General features: G+C 40.8%; 1 protein-coding gene across 4 annotated transcripts in view; it reads right to left on the reverse strand.

Moving 5' to 3' along the window:
• Positions 1–5,457: 5,457 nt before the first annotated feature.
• The window catches only part of LOC309561721 (potassium channel subfamily T member 2), a 1,381,641-nt gene continuing 1,368,630 nt past the window's right edge, over positions 5,458–18,468 (reverse strand). For all 4 annotated transcript variants that reach the window (XM_082265711.1, XM_082265712.1, XM_082265710.1 and 1 more), the window contains one exon: positions 5,458–5,826. In XM_082265711.1, the coding sequence (XP_082121837.1) occupies positions 5,715–5,826 (112 nt within the window). In that variant the 3' untranslated portion in view covers positions 5,458–5,714. The remainder of the gene's footprint in view (positions 5,827–18,468) is intronic.

Raw genomic sequence — 18,468 nt, forward strand, 5'->3', positions numbered from 1 at the left:
TTATTTATTCTCAGTAATAGTGGAATGACACTTTAAAGTCTATTTAAAACTGAATAAACTGGTTCACACTACCACTACCAGAAAGTCGCCCCGTGACTTGAAGAGACTTGTTTAGAGACTTGGAAGAGACTTGGAAGAGACTTGGAAGAGACTTGGAAGAGACTTGTGCACTACTTTGAAGAGACAGGCGACTTTGTCTGTGGGGAATACCTGGCTAATCTCTTTCTTCTTCCTGGAAAGTCTGATAACAAGTCGTGTCAATTAAGATAAGGAGGCAACTCCCATTGAAGTATATGGGACAGTCGGATCACAGGTCGCCTCAAAGTAGTACAGGACCCTTTTCTGAAGTCGGAGCAACTTCAGTAGTGCCAATTAAGACGGCACTGATTGATTAACATTGCTTTTGTTATGTCAAGCTACCTGGGGCAACACAAGTTGCCTCACAAGTCGCGCTAGTGTGAATGGGCTCTAAGAGTCAACATATGCAATACATTCTGATCAATCTTTGTACAATCAATTTTAGATTTACCAATGCTATGTAATATAACAACCTAGCTATACTATCCAATCAATTGGTATCTAAGCAGGTAGGCCCTTTAATTATATAGATGCTGGAATTTATAAAGGAAATGGTACAATCATGTTGATGAGTGTCATCAATCCCAGGAGTCAATGCGCCTGCACCGGTGTCCCTCCTCACTTCCGGTGTCATTCTCTGCTGATGGATTAGAACAGCTTCTGGGCATGCGCAGAACCCGCTGCGGGATGACGTGCCTGCTGGAAGTGACGAGCAGGGCATTCTGGGACACAGACATCACGGAAGAGGACACGAAGAGGGACACACCTGAGATGGCAGTGCTGGGCAAGACATTTTCAAGGTAAGTATTTCTTCTTAAAGGTAAGTTAAACAGGGGACAGTTCAGAGGCTATCGTTGCTTAAATGCACTAGCCCTGACTGTCCCAGGGGTAATTTTATCTAAAAAGTTTTTTTTGCCCGGAACTCCGCTTTAAAGAAATTTGAAAAAGTAATGGTGTTTATACTAGGATCCAAAGGTCATAAAACTGTATCACGGGATGATGGGGGGGGGGGGGGTGACTTAAAAAACAACTGTGAATGTACCTAATATTAAAGCATCGAACAAGCTGCCAGCACTATATAAATACCCTATAATAAATACATAAATAGTGACAGACTGCATCATGTATGTCATGTTTTATTTTGTCCACAGTAACAGTGAATCTTCAGCCAGACTGTTGACATTTTTCCATGCTCCTAACAAGCATTAGAAGAGTTTTAAAAAAAGCTATCAATGACCTCTCTAGCTGCATGTGCTCTGATGTTCCTGCATGTACCCATGTACCCTGATCCTCAAAGATGTTTGTACCTGTGCTGTTAATTTTTGATGATAATCTCTCCACAATGCCCATAGCTACAAATGTGAATGATGGTTTGTTCTAATGCTTGTTAAGAATATGTAAGTACAGGAAAACCTTGGATTGAGAGTAACTAGCGTTTTGCAAGACAAGAAATTTTTTTAAATACATTTTGACTTAATAAACAAGCTTATCTTGATATACAAGTAGCGTCATGTCTCAACTGAGTATAAAAGAGAAGAAAGGCGCCACTAAGTGTAGCATTATGGTTACATTTATATAAGGTGCAACATTTAGTAACTCACATGGTTGATGATTAAAACAGGCACATCTAAGTATGCAGGCATCTGGGGTAAAGCTGTCCACATAGACCATTATTCGCACCACCACCGACGTCATCCTTTCTACGCTGCGCTCCACGAATGCTTAAAGCTTCGATTTCAGATTGCTATACTGTAGTGTAGTCTTCCCAACCACCATTGCAGACTGAGCAGGTGGTGCAGAGGATGGTCTATGTGGACAGCTTTACCCCAGATGCCTGCATACTTAGATGTGCCTCTTTTAATCATCAACCATGTGAGTTGTTAAATGTTGAACCTTCATTAAATGTAGCCATATTGCTACACTCTGAAACACCTGCTGGATTTTGCTTTTAATCCCCTTGCGGAGGCTACCATTTGTGGATGAACATTTTATGGTTATACAACCTATTACATTGCTATAATCTTTTTATAACCTCCTTTTCTTGTTTTTATATGGACTATAAACTGAAGGACTTATGAATAAATGGTTGTGGAACAAATCCTCTGAGTTTCCATTACTTTCTATGGGGAAATTTGCTTTTAAAAAGAGTGCATTGGATTACAAGCATGTTTCCAGAACAAATTATGCTCGCAATCCAAGGTTTTACTGTACTTGAATGGGCACGGGTAACTTTAAGTGCCTACAGTTTTCACTGAGTGTAAAAATTCATTGATCATTTATTTGTATTTAGCACAAACACTATGCAAATATTTTGATATATGTTTAATTATGCACAAATTAGCAATATAATTTTAAATGTAATAAGTATAAACAAAAAGTCCTGGCGCTGTGGTTACGGTGGTCAGACGGCGGGGCTGGGATAATGGGGTCAGACAATGTCCCAAGGGGGTCCACCTTAAATGTCACATCCAAGTCCGGGCTGCTGCTTACCCTAACCCAGATCCCAACTGGGTGGAGAGAATAGCAACACAAAAAAATCGGGTATGATGGCGCTCCCGGACAAAATTACATAAAAAGAAAGAAAGAACTTGGATGCTGCTCGGGATCTGGATGATGAACTTGTTTATTAAAATCAATAAAATAGGCTCCTAGTCAGGGAGAAACCAATGGTGTGCCAGGGAAGTAATACTGAGCATGTAGACATGGTACCAAAGGAGATAACTCAAAGAGCAAGGAGGACCCAGAGGCAGGAAAACAACGCCTTACCACCAGTAAGGTCTGGACGGTGTGTCACCTGACTGACAGCCTTGATCGAATCGGGAACCTTCGCTGCGGGTGAGTCTCCGGATGGGGCGATGCCTGGGGTGAGAAGAGGTTGATGGGGGGGTGGTATGCTCGAACCCCGACCTACAGCTCCGGTGGTGGTGCGCGCCCGAGGTGGCAGCGGCTGCTGCTCGTCAGTCCCTGCTGACGCGGCGCCGGGAGATGACGTCACCAGGTGCCTAGCGCCGACGTGCGCACCAGGGGCTGGACCAACGATGTAGCCGGAAGTGTAGAGGTGGCTCACCAACGACCCGGCTCTTGCACCACCAAAGGATCACCTGGCGGAGCTATTGGGGAATGCCACAATTGGAGGGAAATGACATGTTTCGGGCCAAGCCCTTCTTCAGATCTCCTGTGGCTAACTAAAAATGGCACATATATAGGTTGTGAGGAGGAAGAGGCGTTGCCCCCCACTCTCTGGCTCCACCTTGTGTCAAATCATGATAAATATAGAACAATGCCATAATGACATAACTAAACAAAACAAAACAAGAACAAACCAACAAATATCATAAAAAATTATTGGAAGAAAAATATAAATATAAACAATATATGAAAAATATAAAAAAATATATATAAAAAATTTTTTATAAAAAAAAAAAAAAAAAATTTTTAAAAAATGAAAAATGACAGATGACGACCTCGAGCCCAACCAAAATGAATGTTACACCACAGTGTAAGCGTCGAGCTCCTCGTTCAACCCATGGGGGGACAGAGTATTAAGCTTATAAATCCAGAACGTCTCTCTCTTGCAAAGCAAGGAGAGACGTTCATTGCTGGACAAGGAACCCTTGGGTACGCACTCAACCGCCCACACCCTAAGGTCCTGTACTAGGCCCTTATGGTGGGTGGCAAAGTGTCGGGGCACACTATGGGGTGGTTTCCCATTTTTTGTATTTAGTCCCTGCAAAATACCTCTACGGTGCTCACCAATCCGTGTGCGCAGGTGACGGATGGTGCGGCCCACGTAAAGTAGATTGCAAGGACATTGTAATATGTATACCACATATTCTGTGGTGTAGGTGATGAATTGGCGTATACTGTAGCTCTTGCCAGAGGAGTCACAGAAGGATTCACGGCCATGCTGGATAAAGCAACATGTGAGGCACCCTCTCTTCCTACACTGAAAGGTGCCTACTTTGTCGCTGAAATATGACCTGATGTCCAAGGGCCTATTAGACGTGGATGCGTTGATTTTGCTGGGAGCTATAATGTTCTTGATGGTCCGTGCCCTCCTGTAGACCACATGGGGGACTGCTGGGAGATGGGGGCCTAATCTAGGATCAGAAAGTAATATTGACCAATGTTTCTTCAGAATGTGGGAAATATGTCTGAAGTTATTGTTAAACCCGGTGATGAATCGGGCTTTGGGGATGGTTTGCAGAGTGGAGGTGGGCCCAGATGGACGGGAAGGGTTCTCCCTGACTAGGAGCCTATTTTATTGATTTTAATAAACAAGTTCATCATCCAGATCCCGAGCAGCATCCAAGTTCTTTCTTTCTTTTTATGTCATTTTGTCCGGGAGCGCCATCATACCCGATTTTTTTGTGTTGCTATAATTTTAAATGTACAGATCAAGAATTATGTCCTGCAACCAAAACTTGGTACTGTATGTAGCATTGACATATAAAACAAATAAATACATAAATAAATAAAAAATAGCTAATAAATAATCAATCAATAAATAAATAATTACATACATAAATCAAGTAGCTTGTGACTATTCCTTAAAGCGAAGTTCCAGCCAAAAGTGGAACTTCCTCTCTTTTGTTTCCCGCCCTCCCCCCTCCGGTGCCACATTTGGCACCTTAAAGGGGGGAGAGGGGAACGGGTACCTATTTTTGACAGGTACCCTTTCCCACTTCCGGGATATGGCGCCTCTGCGCTGTCCCTCGGAAGTTTGGCCCCCTCCTCTCTCCTCAACCGCCGAGCCAATAGGAATGTGCAGCGCAGTTCGTGCATGTGCGGTAGGGACCCACCCGTGAAGCCGCAAGGCTTCACTGCTGCGTTCCCTCACCGGCAATGGTGGCGGCAGCACCCGACAGCTGATGGAAACATTGGCTGCAGTGCCGACATTGCTGGACTCCAGGACAGGTAAGTGTCCTAATATTAAAAGTAAGCAGCCACAGCATGTGTAGCTGCTGACTTTTAATTTTTGGAGGGGGAGGCGGAACTCTTCTTTAAAACCAAGAGCCATAAAATAGAGATCTACTTCCTATTTGTCTGATGTTAAACCAAAAACATAACAAAATGCTTGCCATTGCAATAGATACACTTGTTTTACGATTAATATCTGTCAAAAAGTAACATTCACCTCTCAGGACTAAAATACGAAACAAATTCACATTAAGAAGCAGTAAGACACTAATTAGATCACACAGGTTCTGTACAAGTCATCTGCAGCATATATAAAATATTTTTTTCACAATGATCATCCTACCCAGAGTTCCATAATACTCAACTCTAGGTCACTGCAATAGAATCTCTTCAGCTCCAGGTGTTGGCTCTGCACAGGTCCATCCTCACTAACCAATATACTGCAGTGCATTTATTTATTTAGAGTATTCTACCTGGAGTGTCTGATGTTATTGGTTTCTTAATCCAATCTAGAAAATGACATGGTAGGGAAATAACACTGAAGCAACAGCTTAAAGACATGAGTATCAATAATTCCCCATACAGACTCTTCTATAAAAAGCAGGTGTTTACTTGAAGCTTCTAGCCATGGATTTAAACTTGACATGGCTGGAAGATGTTACAGCTAGAAATCAGTTTTTTTTTTTTTTTTTTAATTCGCTGAAGCTTCTGGAATATTAAAGCTGCGTTTCATCCTTTGAGTCTTGCCCAGTTGTATTGCAAAAGCTGCTTTTCCGGCTTGATGCATTGCCTGGAACATAAGACAGTGGATCTGGCCTGATCAGGTAGCTAAAAGTACAAAACAAAAGGAATATATTTGTAAGGTTTTCATCTCTCAACATATGCAACAAAAACAGCCAATGAGAAAACCACTTGTCAGAACAAAGACAAGTTACGTTATTAATTAATGGACAGCTGTAAATATTGATAGGTCATTTATGCATATTCTTGGTGTTAGTATCTCATATAATACGAGCTTTTCATCAATTGCTAGCCTAAAGCTATTTATTTCAAAGAAAACTTGCAGAAATACTAGTAATTGGATAATAAAAAAAAAGTGAAAACAATAAAGACCAACTCTGGACTAACATTTTTTTATAAAAAGGTTGTCTAGGAGGATAATAATGCAGCTCAGGCTGCAATGCTCCTCTGCTCATTGATACAGTTCCTCACACTTATTCCGTTGCCATTAGATGTATTTGGTCTTCCAGCTGGAATGACATTATTAAAGCCAGAACATACTGTAGACATACTGTCACTGCAGGACATTGATCTACCCCTTGAAGGGGTGTCACTACAGAGTCTTGCACTCACAATGTAATGATGCAAAGAGTGGCTATGACATCATCATATTTGAAGATCCAAAAGGAACAAAAATCTGCACTTCACTTCACATGGCCAACCTAAAGACATCTAGAAGAAGTATTATAGGATAGGTTCATCTTTAGTAACATATTGCATGTTAGAAGGCAGGAGGAGGAGGCAAGTTATTATCTTCCAGCTGCCTGTCAACCACCCCCTGAAAAGCAATCGGGGATGCATTCTTTTTCAGAGGAGTAGCAAAGTCTGCCACTGGTGTAAATAAGCCCCAAAGGAGTATGATATACAATATTTTAATTAACTAACATTAGAATGCCTGATTAAGTAAAATAAATCAATAAAAAGACCAAAGATAAATCATTATGTGTGTATATGCTTACAGTGTGGGCTTACATAAGCATGTATAGCAAAATCGATTCCGGAACCCATGTAGCAAATGTTTAAGTTTCATAGAGCAGTCCAAATTTTTCAGTCCCATTACATTTTTAAATAAAGCTACTTTTGTGCCTTCCATTTTGAGAAAGTGAAAAGCATAATGTCTATGTCAAAATTTACTTAAAGAAAAAAAATCATTAGCTACTTAAGAAACTGAATGTGTATGAGTCCAGCAACGTAGTATGTCAGTAAATCCCAGAAGGCATGCTGTCGGAACCAAAAAAACTCTGAAATCCCTGATATCAAGAGATTCAAATTTAGTAACATACAAAAAACTTTGATATACGCTATTCGTTTCATAAGCAGACATGTGTTGAACACCCCCCGATTTGGATCGCGGCAGAACTTTGGAACATCGCAAAAGTTCAAAACTGAATAACAAACCTCATTGAAGTCTATAGGACCCAAACTTGAAAAACCAAAAGTGCCCAATTTGAAGGCTTAAATGCAAGTAATTAAGCAAACTGGAAAAACCAAAGTGCCCATTTTGAAGGATAAAATGCAAATAATTAAGCAAAACATTATTTTTAGATGAGCAGTGATTTATTGATGCTTAAAGTTAAAACTATAACAATGGGAAATAACAGTAAAAATTAACATTTAAATATAGTGCCTGGGGGGTCCCCTTAGTCTACCTGTGAAGTGACACATATGTACCATGTGTTGAGCCTGCTGCAGCAATAATGACATTTATGAAGGCAAAAAAAGTGACATTTTCCCTGAAGGTTTTCTTTATTTTGAAAACAATGGCTTGTGGAGCCAGTCTGTATCATGAGGCCACAATTTAGTGCACTTGGAGCAAGATAAGTAGTTTCTGGGTTAAATTCTGATATCTGTTTTGCAGAGTTTGGATAGAAGTAACAGATACAGAAAACTTGTCTTTGGGTGTTGGTGGTGCCTTCACACTGTAACCCTATAGAGGTACTGTGGATGAATCAAGTAATGCATGTGCATCGTCAAGGAGCAAGTGGCTGACGCTGTGTTCAAATAACTCAGCTGACTCCTCCATGGCTGATGCTGGGGCTATGGCAGGAGTAGGTTTGGACAAGGAGGCAGAATAAGCCACTCTGGCATCTGCGATGGACTACACACTAGTCTCTGCTTGGGTGATGGAGGATGAGGATGGTTTAGTAAGCCAGTCCACCACCTCCTCTGCATGTCGTGGCTGGATAGCATGGGCAACAAAATGAAACAGAGGAAATTATGCCCTGCCTGAGGGCAGACCATGTCCTCCTTTGCCTGTAGACACAGATGCTGCTGGCCCCCTCACAGTTCCATGGGAACTCCTGGCTCTCCTTGTTAGTCTCCCAGACATGATAGAGGGCTTATTAACAAAATGTATTAAAGGTGGGGAAATGTGTACGTAGATGCACGTTAATCAATGGAAAGTGGTGTTTGGTGCACTTTAACTTGAGTAATCACTACACAGACACACTCCACTGATGCATTGCAATGTAATGCGGTAAACTTGCATTGATGCACTGAAATATAATGCACTGAAATATACTGTATTAAACGTGCACCAACGCACTTAAAAATACTGAGTTAAACGTGCACTAATGCATTGAAATGTACTGCAGTAAACATGCACCAATGCACTGAAATATATTGCGTTAAACGTGCACTAATGCACTGAAATATACAGTATCTCACAAAAGTGAGTACACCCCTCACATTTTTGTAAATATTTTATTATAACTTTTCATGTGACAACACTGAAGAAATTATACTTTGCTACAATGTAAAGTGTAAAGGGGGTACAGCTTGTATAACAGTGTAGTTTTGCTGTTCCCTCAAAATAACTCAACACACAGCCATTATTGTCTAAACTGCTGGCAACAAAAGTGAGTACACCCCAAGTGAAAATGTCCACATTGGGCCCAATTAGCCATTTTCCCTCATGTGTCATGTGTCATGTGACTCGTTAATGTTACAAGGTCTCAGGTGTGAATGGGGGGCAGGTGTGTTAAATTTGGTGTTATAGCTCTCACTCTCTCATACTGGTCACTGAAATTTCAACATGGCACATCATGGCAAAAATATCTCTGAGGATCTGAAAAAAAGAATTGTTGCTTTACATGAAGATGGCCTAGGCTGTAAGAAGATTGCCAAGACCCTGAAACTGAGCTGCAGCACAGTGGCCAAGACCATGCAGCGGTTTAACAGGGCAGGTTCTACTCAGAACAGGCTTTGCCAAAGAAGTTGAGTGCACATGCTCAGTGTCATATCCAGAGGTTGTCTTGGGAAATAGGCGTATGAGTCTTGCCAGCATTGCAGCAGAGGTTGGAGGGGTGGGGAGTTAGCCTGTCAGTGCTCAGACCATACGCCGCACACTGCATCAAATTGGTCTGCATGACTGTCATTCCAGAAGGAAGCCTTTTCTAAAGATGATGCACAAGAAAGCCCGAAAAGAATTTGCTGAAGACAAGCAGACTAAGGACATGGATTACTGGAACCATGTCCTGTGGTATGATGAGACCAAGGTAAACCTATTTGGTTCAGATGGTGTCTAGCGTGTGTGGCAGCAACCAGGTGAGGAGAACAAAGACAAGTGTGTCTTGCATACAGTCAAGCATAGTAGTGGGAGTGTCATGGTCTGGGGCTGCATGGTAGTGGGAGTGTCATGCCAGCTAAAGTTCATTGAGGGAACCATGAAACATGTACTATGACATACTGAAGCAGAGTATGATCCCCTCCCTTCTGAGACTGGGCCGCAGGCCAGTATTCCAACATAATAACATGACTCTAACATCCACCAGCTCCATGATGTCGTCATGGAGGAGTGGAAGAGGACTCCAGTGGCAACCTGTGAAGCTGGTGAACTCCATGCCCAAGAGGGTTAAGGCAGTGCTGGAAAATAATGGTGGCCACACAAAATATTGACACTTTGGGCCCAATTTGGACATTTGCACTTAGGGGTGTACTCGCTTTTGTTGCCAGCGGTTTAGACATTAATGGCTGTGTGTTGAGTTATTTTGAGGGGACAGCAAATTTACACTGTTATGCAAGCTGTACACTCACTACTTTACATTGAAGCAAAGTGTAATTTCTTCAGTGGTGTCACATGAAAATATATAATAAAATATTTACACAAATGTGAGGGGTGTACTCACTTTTATGAGATACTGTACTGCACTCAAATATACTGCGTTAAACGTGCAAAAACACACTGAAATATACTGTCTTAAACGTGCACTAACATACTGCAACAAGCTGCGGTAAACATGCACTAACGCACTGCAATATACTGCGTTAAACGTGCACCAACGCACCTTAATATACTACCCTGACAAAATAAAATTAATAGTCACACTACACTCACGCTACACTATCACTATATTTACAATAATTGATACTTTACGCTCACAATATAATCACAATAGCCCACTATAGCACACTGGCTAGTAGCACTGAATAGAGCCCTGTTCTATCTTTCTCCATACCAATATCACACTGGCTGCTATGTGAAGAATACTTTTATAGTGTGGATTGGGACTAAGAGCAATGAGTCATGATTGGATAGAGTCATCATGACAGTGTCCAGTCAAGGCTCTGACAATGTTATGTGCACTGATTAGGCAAAGCTTTCATTGCTTCAGCTAATCAGGGATTCCAATGCACTGTGCAGCGGCACAGTGCATTTGAACGCCCCCGACAATTCAGATGTTCACCAAACGGGTGAACAGACAATGTTCGGCCCGAGCATGAGTTCGCCCAACACATGAGTTAATAAAAAAATCCCAATATATTTTCTAAAAATGTAACACATTTTTTTCATTATTGCTTGTTAAAGAGAAAAATGTAATATAACTATAATGTGAGTAATTATTTCCATGTGTTTTCCAAGCAATCAAGAATTGTTTACAGATTCACAGTTAACAGAGATTTGTGAATAAAATCAGATCCTATGCTCGTTCTCCAGTATTTGATCAGTTGCTAGCACAGCCAAACTTTTTATTTATTTTTCTGAAACAACAGATCTGGAATAAAAACTCTGGCCAGAATATGGATAGCTACGAGGGACATTGCTAGCAAAGCAGATTTTCAGTTTTTATGCACTGGTATTAAAATGCATTGTCATATTAAAGTAAGTTGTATGCTGTTTAGTCCAGTAGTACAGTGAACCCAGCTTGCCATGATGACACGCACCCAGAGGGCTTTTCCAAGACAGCCTGTGTTTAAAGGAAGTGGGTTGAATGACGCTAGCTGTTATTCAACCAGAATATTGGCTGCATCAGTGAGGGAAAGGAATTATCGTGGAAGGCAGCTCTAAATTGAAGACAAGTACTGAAGCAAAAGCTTTCCTTTTTATGAATTCTTAAGGCTCCGTTCACATGTCAGCATTTGGATCGCGGGCAGAACCGCCGCGGTTCCGCCCGCGATCCGGAGATTATTGAAAATCGCGGGACGCCTAGCGTTGCCCGTTGATTTGCAATAGCCCCCCAAACGCCGAGCGATGTTGCCGCGATTCGGCAGGCGGAAAAGCTCTTGTACTTCTTTGGAGCGTATTGCGTCGCGCGATTTTGTTTGCACGATGTTGCCGCGATCCAAACGTGAACCGCGGCGGTTCTGCCCGCGATCCAAACGCTGACATGTGAATGCAGCCTTATAGTAAATTTATTTTGTTCTGCTTTAAGTGACATATGAAAACATGTTATTAAAGTATAACTAAAGGCAAAACTTCTCTTTTTGTTTTTTTTTAGGATAGAATGGAGATGGAATCAGAATGCTTGCCAGGTTTTATTGCTGTTTGTGTCCCTGTTAAGTAAACTCACCCTCTCTATTTGTCCTGTTTACCATTAGAATTGAAAGTGAAAGTAAAAGCAAATCCCAAAATGTGAGTTGTCCCCAGAAAAGTAATAGGGGATAAATCCCCCAATGGGGACATTAGTTCTGGTGACCTGGGGTCTCTAAGGAATTTCCTTTAATTTGCAAGGATTTCTCTCACTTCCTGTTTGGCTATGTGGCAGGAAGTGAAGGAATATCTCTGCAATGGGACACAGATGGCAAAAAAAAAAAAAAAAAATCTGGCAGGGGTTATAACCCTCCCTTACTCTATCCAAATTAAAAAAAAAAAAAAGTTTTGCCTATAGTTTTACTTTAGGGTCTTCCACTGTCCCCTCTGTGGATAGCAAACATGAACGTTGGTCATTTATGCATTTGAACCACCTTGCATTTTATTTAATTGTATTGTCTTATCAATTTTTGTGCTTTTTTTTTGAGTTTTTGTATCTTGTAATAAACTTTGCATATTTGTTTTATACAAACCTTCTCTGCAACATATATACCTTATACTATTACCCTTAAAAATCCCACTCAGAGGGAACCTTCTTGTTCTTTTTGTTTATATTTAAGGATGTGGTCATTTCTTTAACCACTTACTGCAAAGTGACGTAGCCCTACGTCGGCAAACTTTGCCAGGGGTATAACAGGATGATGCCTCTAGCTAGAGACACCATCCCGGTACCGTGGTTTGGAGCCAACAGTCGGCTTTCCGTCGGTAATGACCGATGAGGCTCGGAAGCCGCTCAAATGTTACCCCGGGTGAGCGGGAGGGGACGTCCCCCCCCACCCGCCGCCTTCCGTGACTTTGCTAGGGGCTCCTGTCCCACCGGGAGCCCCAAGCACCCAGCCGGCACACCCGCCGGCTAGAAGGAGTCCCGATCAAAGCCGGAAACAGCTTCGATCGGGTCTCCGATGACGTAAATGGGAGGCGGCGTCCATGACGTCACTTACGGGTTACTGTGCTGCAAAAGGCGGTAAATTTAAAAAACGGCTGTATGCAAAAACGCCGTTTTCTGTGTTTTGCATACATGGAAGTGTAGTGGAGGGCTCTAGGGTCTTTTAGACCCTCGATCCCTCCATACAGAGTACCTGTCACTGCATATTGGTGTCACAAGGGATGTTTGCATTGCTTGTGACAGCAATAAAAGTGATCAGATTTTTTTTTTAAAAAAGCCTGTAATAAAGTTAAAAAAAATAAATAAAATAAATAGGAAAAAAAAATAAAAAAATTTTAGCCGCCCCCATCACCGTTGGCTCGCGCACAAAAAAAAACGTATACGGAAGTCGAGCTGCGAATTAAATCGCTGTTAAAACCACACATGTGAGGTATCGCTGCGATCGCCAGAGCGTGAGCAATAATTTAAAAAAAGAGCTACACTCTAACTCTTAACTGGTTACCGTTAAAAAAATTTAAAGCGTCGCCTATTCAGATCTCTATTGACCGTAGTTTGTCGCCATCCCACGGGGGGGGGGGGCGCAATTTTAAACCGTAACATGTTGGGTATCTATTTACTCGGCGTGAAATCATCTTTCACAATATACAAAAAAAATGGGCTAACTTTACTGTTTAGTATTTTTTAAATGCAGTGAAATGTGATTTTTCAAAATGTTTCCAAAAAAATGGCGTTTTAAAGACCGCTGCACAAATACCGCGTGACAAAAAATATTGCAATGACCGACATTTTATTCTCCAGAGTCTTTGCTAAAAAAAAATATATATATATATATATATATATATATATATAATGTTTGGGGGTTCTAAGTAGTTTTATAGGAAAAAATACTGGTTTTAACTTGTAAACAAAAAGTGTCCGAAATAGGGCTGGGGCTTAAGTGGTTAATTTAGTTTTTCCACCCATTGGCCCAATAAATTCAAGTTTATAGTTTTCCTTTTAAGCAAACCATGTAAGATGCCTAGCCACAAATTATAGTTTGCCTACCTTCAAAGGTAAACTCTTTAGCTATTTGTAACTCCCATGGCTCAAGGGACATCCCTGTTATGGAATAACTGTTGAATGTTACCGGTATGGAAAAATATACACTCCCTTGGGCATGTGTAGTCAGCACGGTCATTGTTATAATGAGCCCTAAAAGCAGTTACTGAACAAAAGTTTAAATTCAAAGATGTTATTAAAAAAAAAAAAAAAAACGGAGAAGTCTCTTTGGTGTAGAGCACAAATGTCACAAATAAGCAGAGTTCAGGAAAGGGCATTTATACACTGCTAACTAATGAAATTGAGGTCATAACCACATGTATCATTTTCCCGTAACCAGTGTACTGTTAAACTTGAAGAATTTAAACACATTGCAATTTGTGAAACAGCCATTAAAATATTGAGATGCAACATCGTTGGGAGCGGACCTCTATTTCTAGTTCATATTTTAATGGCTTTTAATTCAGTCTGGCTTGAAATGTTCAGTCATGCTGAATAAGTGCTTTTTTAACAGTCACTACCAAGCTGTACTTTGCCGAAGTGTTTAAATACTTGCTTTGCTAACTCAGTCCAGAGAAACTCTTCAGCATTCAGGAAATAACTGTCAGCATACACTGAATTAGCACTAAATGATGACCTTGCCACCCATTTACATTGGAAAATAACAAGCGTATTAAAATCCATTTGCAAAGCTTTTAAACCCTAAGCTGGAACAGGTTTTCAGAAACAGTGCTTGCCATCATAAGGAGATGTCATCTGTGCATCAAAGGTACTGTCAGTAATAATGCAGGAATGTTAATGATCTGAGAAACCTCAAACTCTCACATCTTCCTTGTAAACATGTCATCAATTATTAAAATTCTTCAAACATTGATTTGTTTCTCAATAGGTAAGAAAAACTGGAATTGGAAGAAAATAAGCTATTTTGTTCTTCATTCATAAGTACTTGTGGTTAAAAATTTCAACAAGATAAATTGCAAGCCTTTCAACAAAGATACAGGACTTTGTCTTTATGATCAGATCACGAGGCTGGTTAACCAACAAACACTTGAGTGTTATGGGCCATACACACCATAAGATTTTCTGAAGACTTTTTCCTTTAGATTTACCAAAATCAGATAATATGAGGTCAAACCTAAACACTTTCAATTTGTATGCAATCTGGCAGGCCCTTGCACTACATAGAAAAGATAAATATGAAGGAAAAAGTCTTCAGAAAATCTTATAGTGTGTATGGCCCTTTAACCTGCTATAAAGTCCCTGGCACATAGAAAATGATTCTAGATGTGTGTATTAACCACTTTAAGACCGGAAGGATTTGCCCCCTTAATGACCAGGCCCTATTTTGCGATTCGGCACTGCGTTATTTTAACGGACAATTGCGCAGTCGTGCAATGCTATACCCAAATAAAATTGACGTCCTTTTTTTCCCACAAATAGAGCTTTCTTTTGGTGGTATTTGATCACCGGTGCAATTTTTATTGTTTGCGCTATAAACCAAAAAATTTGTGACAATTTTGAAAAAAAAATACATTTTTCACAATCTGCTATATGACACTCTCCAAAAAAAAAAAAAAAAGTTTAAAAATCAACATTTTTTAACATTTTAGGCCAATTAGTTTTCTGCTACATATATTTGGTAAAGAAAATCGCAATAAGCGTATTTTAAATGGTTTGTGCAAAAGTTATTGCGTCTACTAACTACGGGAAAGATTTATGTCATTTTTATTGTTTTGTTTTGTTTTTTTTGCTAGTAATGGCGGGGATCTGCAATTTTTTGTGGGACTGTGACATTGCGGCGGACAGATCGGACCCCTAACTGACATTTTTGACACTTTTGGGGGTACCAGTGACATTACTACAGTATTCAGTGCTAAAAATATGCACTGTTACTGTAATAATGACACTGGCAGGGAAGGGGTTAACAGTATAGGTGATCAAGGGGTTAAATGTGACCCTAGGTGAGTGATTCTAACTGTGGGGAGGCGTGGCTTTTGAGATGACCATAGAGACATGTGATCCTATATAGAAGGATCACATGAGCTCTGTGATCATTTTAGGGAGAAGGACGGTCAGCTGTGTTTACAACAGCAGACCGTCCTTCTCTCTTTGCGGGGAGTGATCGCGGGTGTCAGGTGGCAATCAGAGCTTCCCCACTGCCGAGTGGGGGAGGGAGCGTGCTGCCGGCGGCGCGTGCTCGCCCCCTAGCTTCCCGCGCGCGACCGACGTAGACCTACCTCGTTTTGCGCAGGAGAGCCACCCTGCCACAGTAAAAAGGTGGCGGGTGGTCAGGAAGTGGTTAAAAAAAACTTCAAAGAGATCTTAAAGCTGAATTCCAGGTATTGATATCTTTCCAGTTTGAACCAATGTAACTACAGTGGGGGAAATAATTATTTGATTCCCTGCAGTCCAACAATAATTCTGGCTCCCACAGACTGGCTACAATATGTGCTCATGCGGTACACAGATAAGTCCTGTAAATTTAAGAAGGTGCTCCTAAAAACAACTCGTTATGTGAATAAAAGACACCTGTCCACAGAATCTCATTCTTCTATTCAACCCACTATCACGGGAAAGACCAAAAAGCTGTCAAAGGATGTCAGGGACAAGATTGTGGACCTGCACAAAGGCTGGAATGGGCTAAAAGACCATCAGCAAGACGATTGGTTAGAAGGAGACAACTGTTGGAGCGATTATTTGCAAATGGAAGAAATAAAAAATAGCCATCAATCGCCCTCGGTCTGGAGCTTCATGCAAGAGTTTGCCTCGTGGGGTAAGGATGATCATGAGAAAAGTGAGGGATCAGCCCAGAACTACATGGGAGGAGCTTGTGAATGATCTCACAGTCACCAAACAAACCTTTGGTAACACAATACCCTACCATGGATTGAAATCCTGCACTGCCCGCAAGGTCCCCCTTCTTAAGAAGGTACATATACAGGCCTGTCTGAAGTTTGCCAATGAACATCTAAATGATCCAAGAAGGACTGGGAGAAAGTGCTGTGGTCAGATGAAACCAATATTGAGCTCTCTTTCTTTAACTCGACTCACTGTGTTTGGAGAGATGGAAACATTATGCTTTGGAGCTGTTTCTCTGCTAAAGGTACAAGCCTACTTTGCTGTGTTGAGAGGCCAATGGATGGGGCCATGTATTTTAAAATCTTGGATGAGAACCTTCTTTCCTCATTCTTCCAGCATGACAATGACCCAAGACATACCGTCAAGGCAATAAAGGAGTGGCTAAACAAAAAGCACATTAAGGTCAAGGAGTGGCCAGCCAGTCTCCAGATCTTAATCCCATGAAAAATTTATGGAGGGAGCTGAAACTCTGAGTTTCCAAGCAACATCCAAGAAAGCTTAAGGATTTAGAGAAGATCTGTAAAGAAAAGTGGACCAAAATCCCTCCTGAGATGTGTGCAAACCTGGTAACCAACTACAAGAAACGTCTTACCTCTAAGCTGGTCAACAAGGGTTTCTTTACCAAGTACTAAGTCATGTTTTGCTTGGGGAGCAAACACTTATTTTACTCACAGAACTGCAACTCAATTTATAACATTTGTATCATGTGTTTTTTATTAATTTTTGGTTGATATTACGTCTTTATCATTTAAAATACCCCAATGATAAAAATTATAGACCTTTCATTTCTTTGTAAGTGGGCAAACTTTGAAAATCTGTAGGGGAGACAAATAATTATTTTCCCCACTGTATGCATTTACCATACCTGGCAAATCCCCTGGAAGCTTGAAATCATTCTAGAACACACCTCATGAATACAATGAAAGTTAAGCATTCTCTGATTGGACTAGGGGGAGATTACGGTGTCACCACCCTGTCTCTTCAACTCATCCAATCAGAGAATGCATTGCATTTCTTGAGAAAATGCAAAGCATTCTCTGAATGGCGACCATGACAAGTATGGAACCTCCTGTGTTCACAATGCAGTAGGGCAGCTACTCATTGTTCCTGATACAGTGATTTCTAGCTTCCAGAGGGATCAGCCAGGTATGTTTGCTATATGTACGGTTAAATTGGTCCAAGCTGGAGCAATGTAACTATGTAAAAATATCCATACCTGAAATTATTCTTTTTAATCTGCTAACGCAATGGGTCATATGAAGTCCAGTAAGAGAGCCAAAATATCTAAGTCCAAAGCTTTTAAAGAAAAAAAGCCAAAGCGTTGATGTGACCAAGCAGAACCCCCCCCCCCCCCCCCCCCTTCATCAGGGTTCAGGAATTTTGATTGTGCTTAAACAGACGTCAGATGGATACCAGATAGATTTGTTGTTTTCTGCCTAGAAATGTTTTAAAAGAGGCACTTGCTAACAGTAATATTACCTACCTTTTTTTTTTTTTTTCTTTTTGTTCAAAATATATGTGTTAAAGGTTAGGACATATAACCACAGTAGGAACATTCCATATCTTGATAAACATCAGAAAAATATAGCGTTGTACATACTGCATACAAGTATGAAAAGATGTAATACAAATCAATGCTTTCCAAAGCACCATGATAACCTTTTTCGCATGGTACATGAGGAGAAAGTGAAAGCGATGGATGGATGATTGTCACTGAACGGAGTTATATGAAAAAAAAGAATTTACAACTGCTACACCTGGTATGATCTGTTAACAGTAGTAAGATCCAAACCTTTCCTGAAACTAAGGTAAATTATCATAAACTAAAGTAAAATTAACATAGAATACAGTACAAAGGTGGGGAGGGGGTGTAAGGAGGATAACGAGTAATTAGTCCTCCATAGGGTAACAGGTCTTGTCCAAAAAGAGACAGAATATCCCTGCTGCATACAACTGAGTTAAGCTATGGGCTTCATGAAGTTGTGATCTTTAGTTTGCCCAGAGTGTTCTCAACCCCAAGCTGGCCTTGAGATACGATTCGTATATTTGAAAGATTGGATTCATGATTCTGCTTCTGTGAGAGAAAAGGTGTGTTCAA

Source organism: Pelophylax lessonae, assembly GCF_965119305.1.
Source record: "Pelophylax lessonae genome assembly, chromosome: 8".
Taxonomy (NCBI): domain Eukaryota; kingdom Metazoa; phylum Chordata; class Amphibia; order Anura; family Ranidae; genus Pelophylax; species Pelophylax lessonae.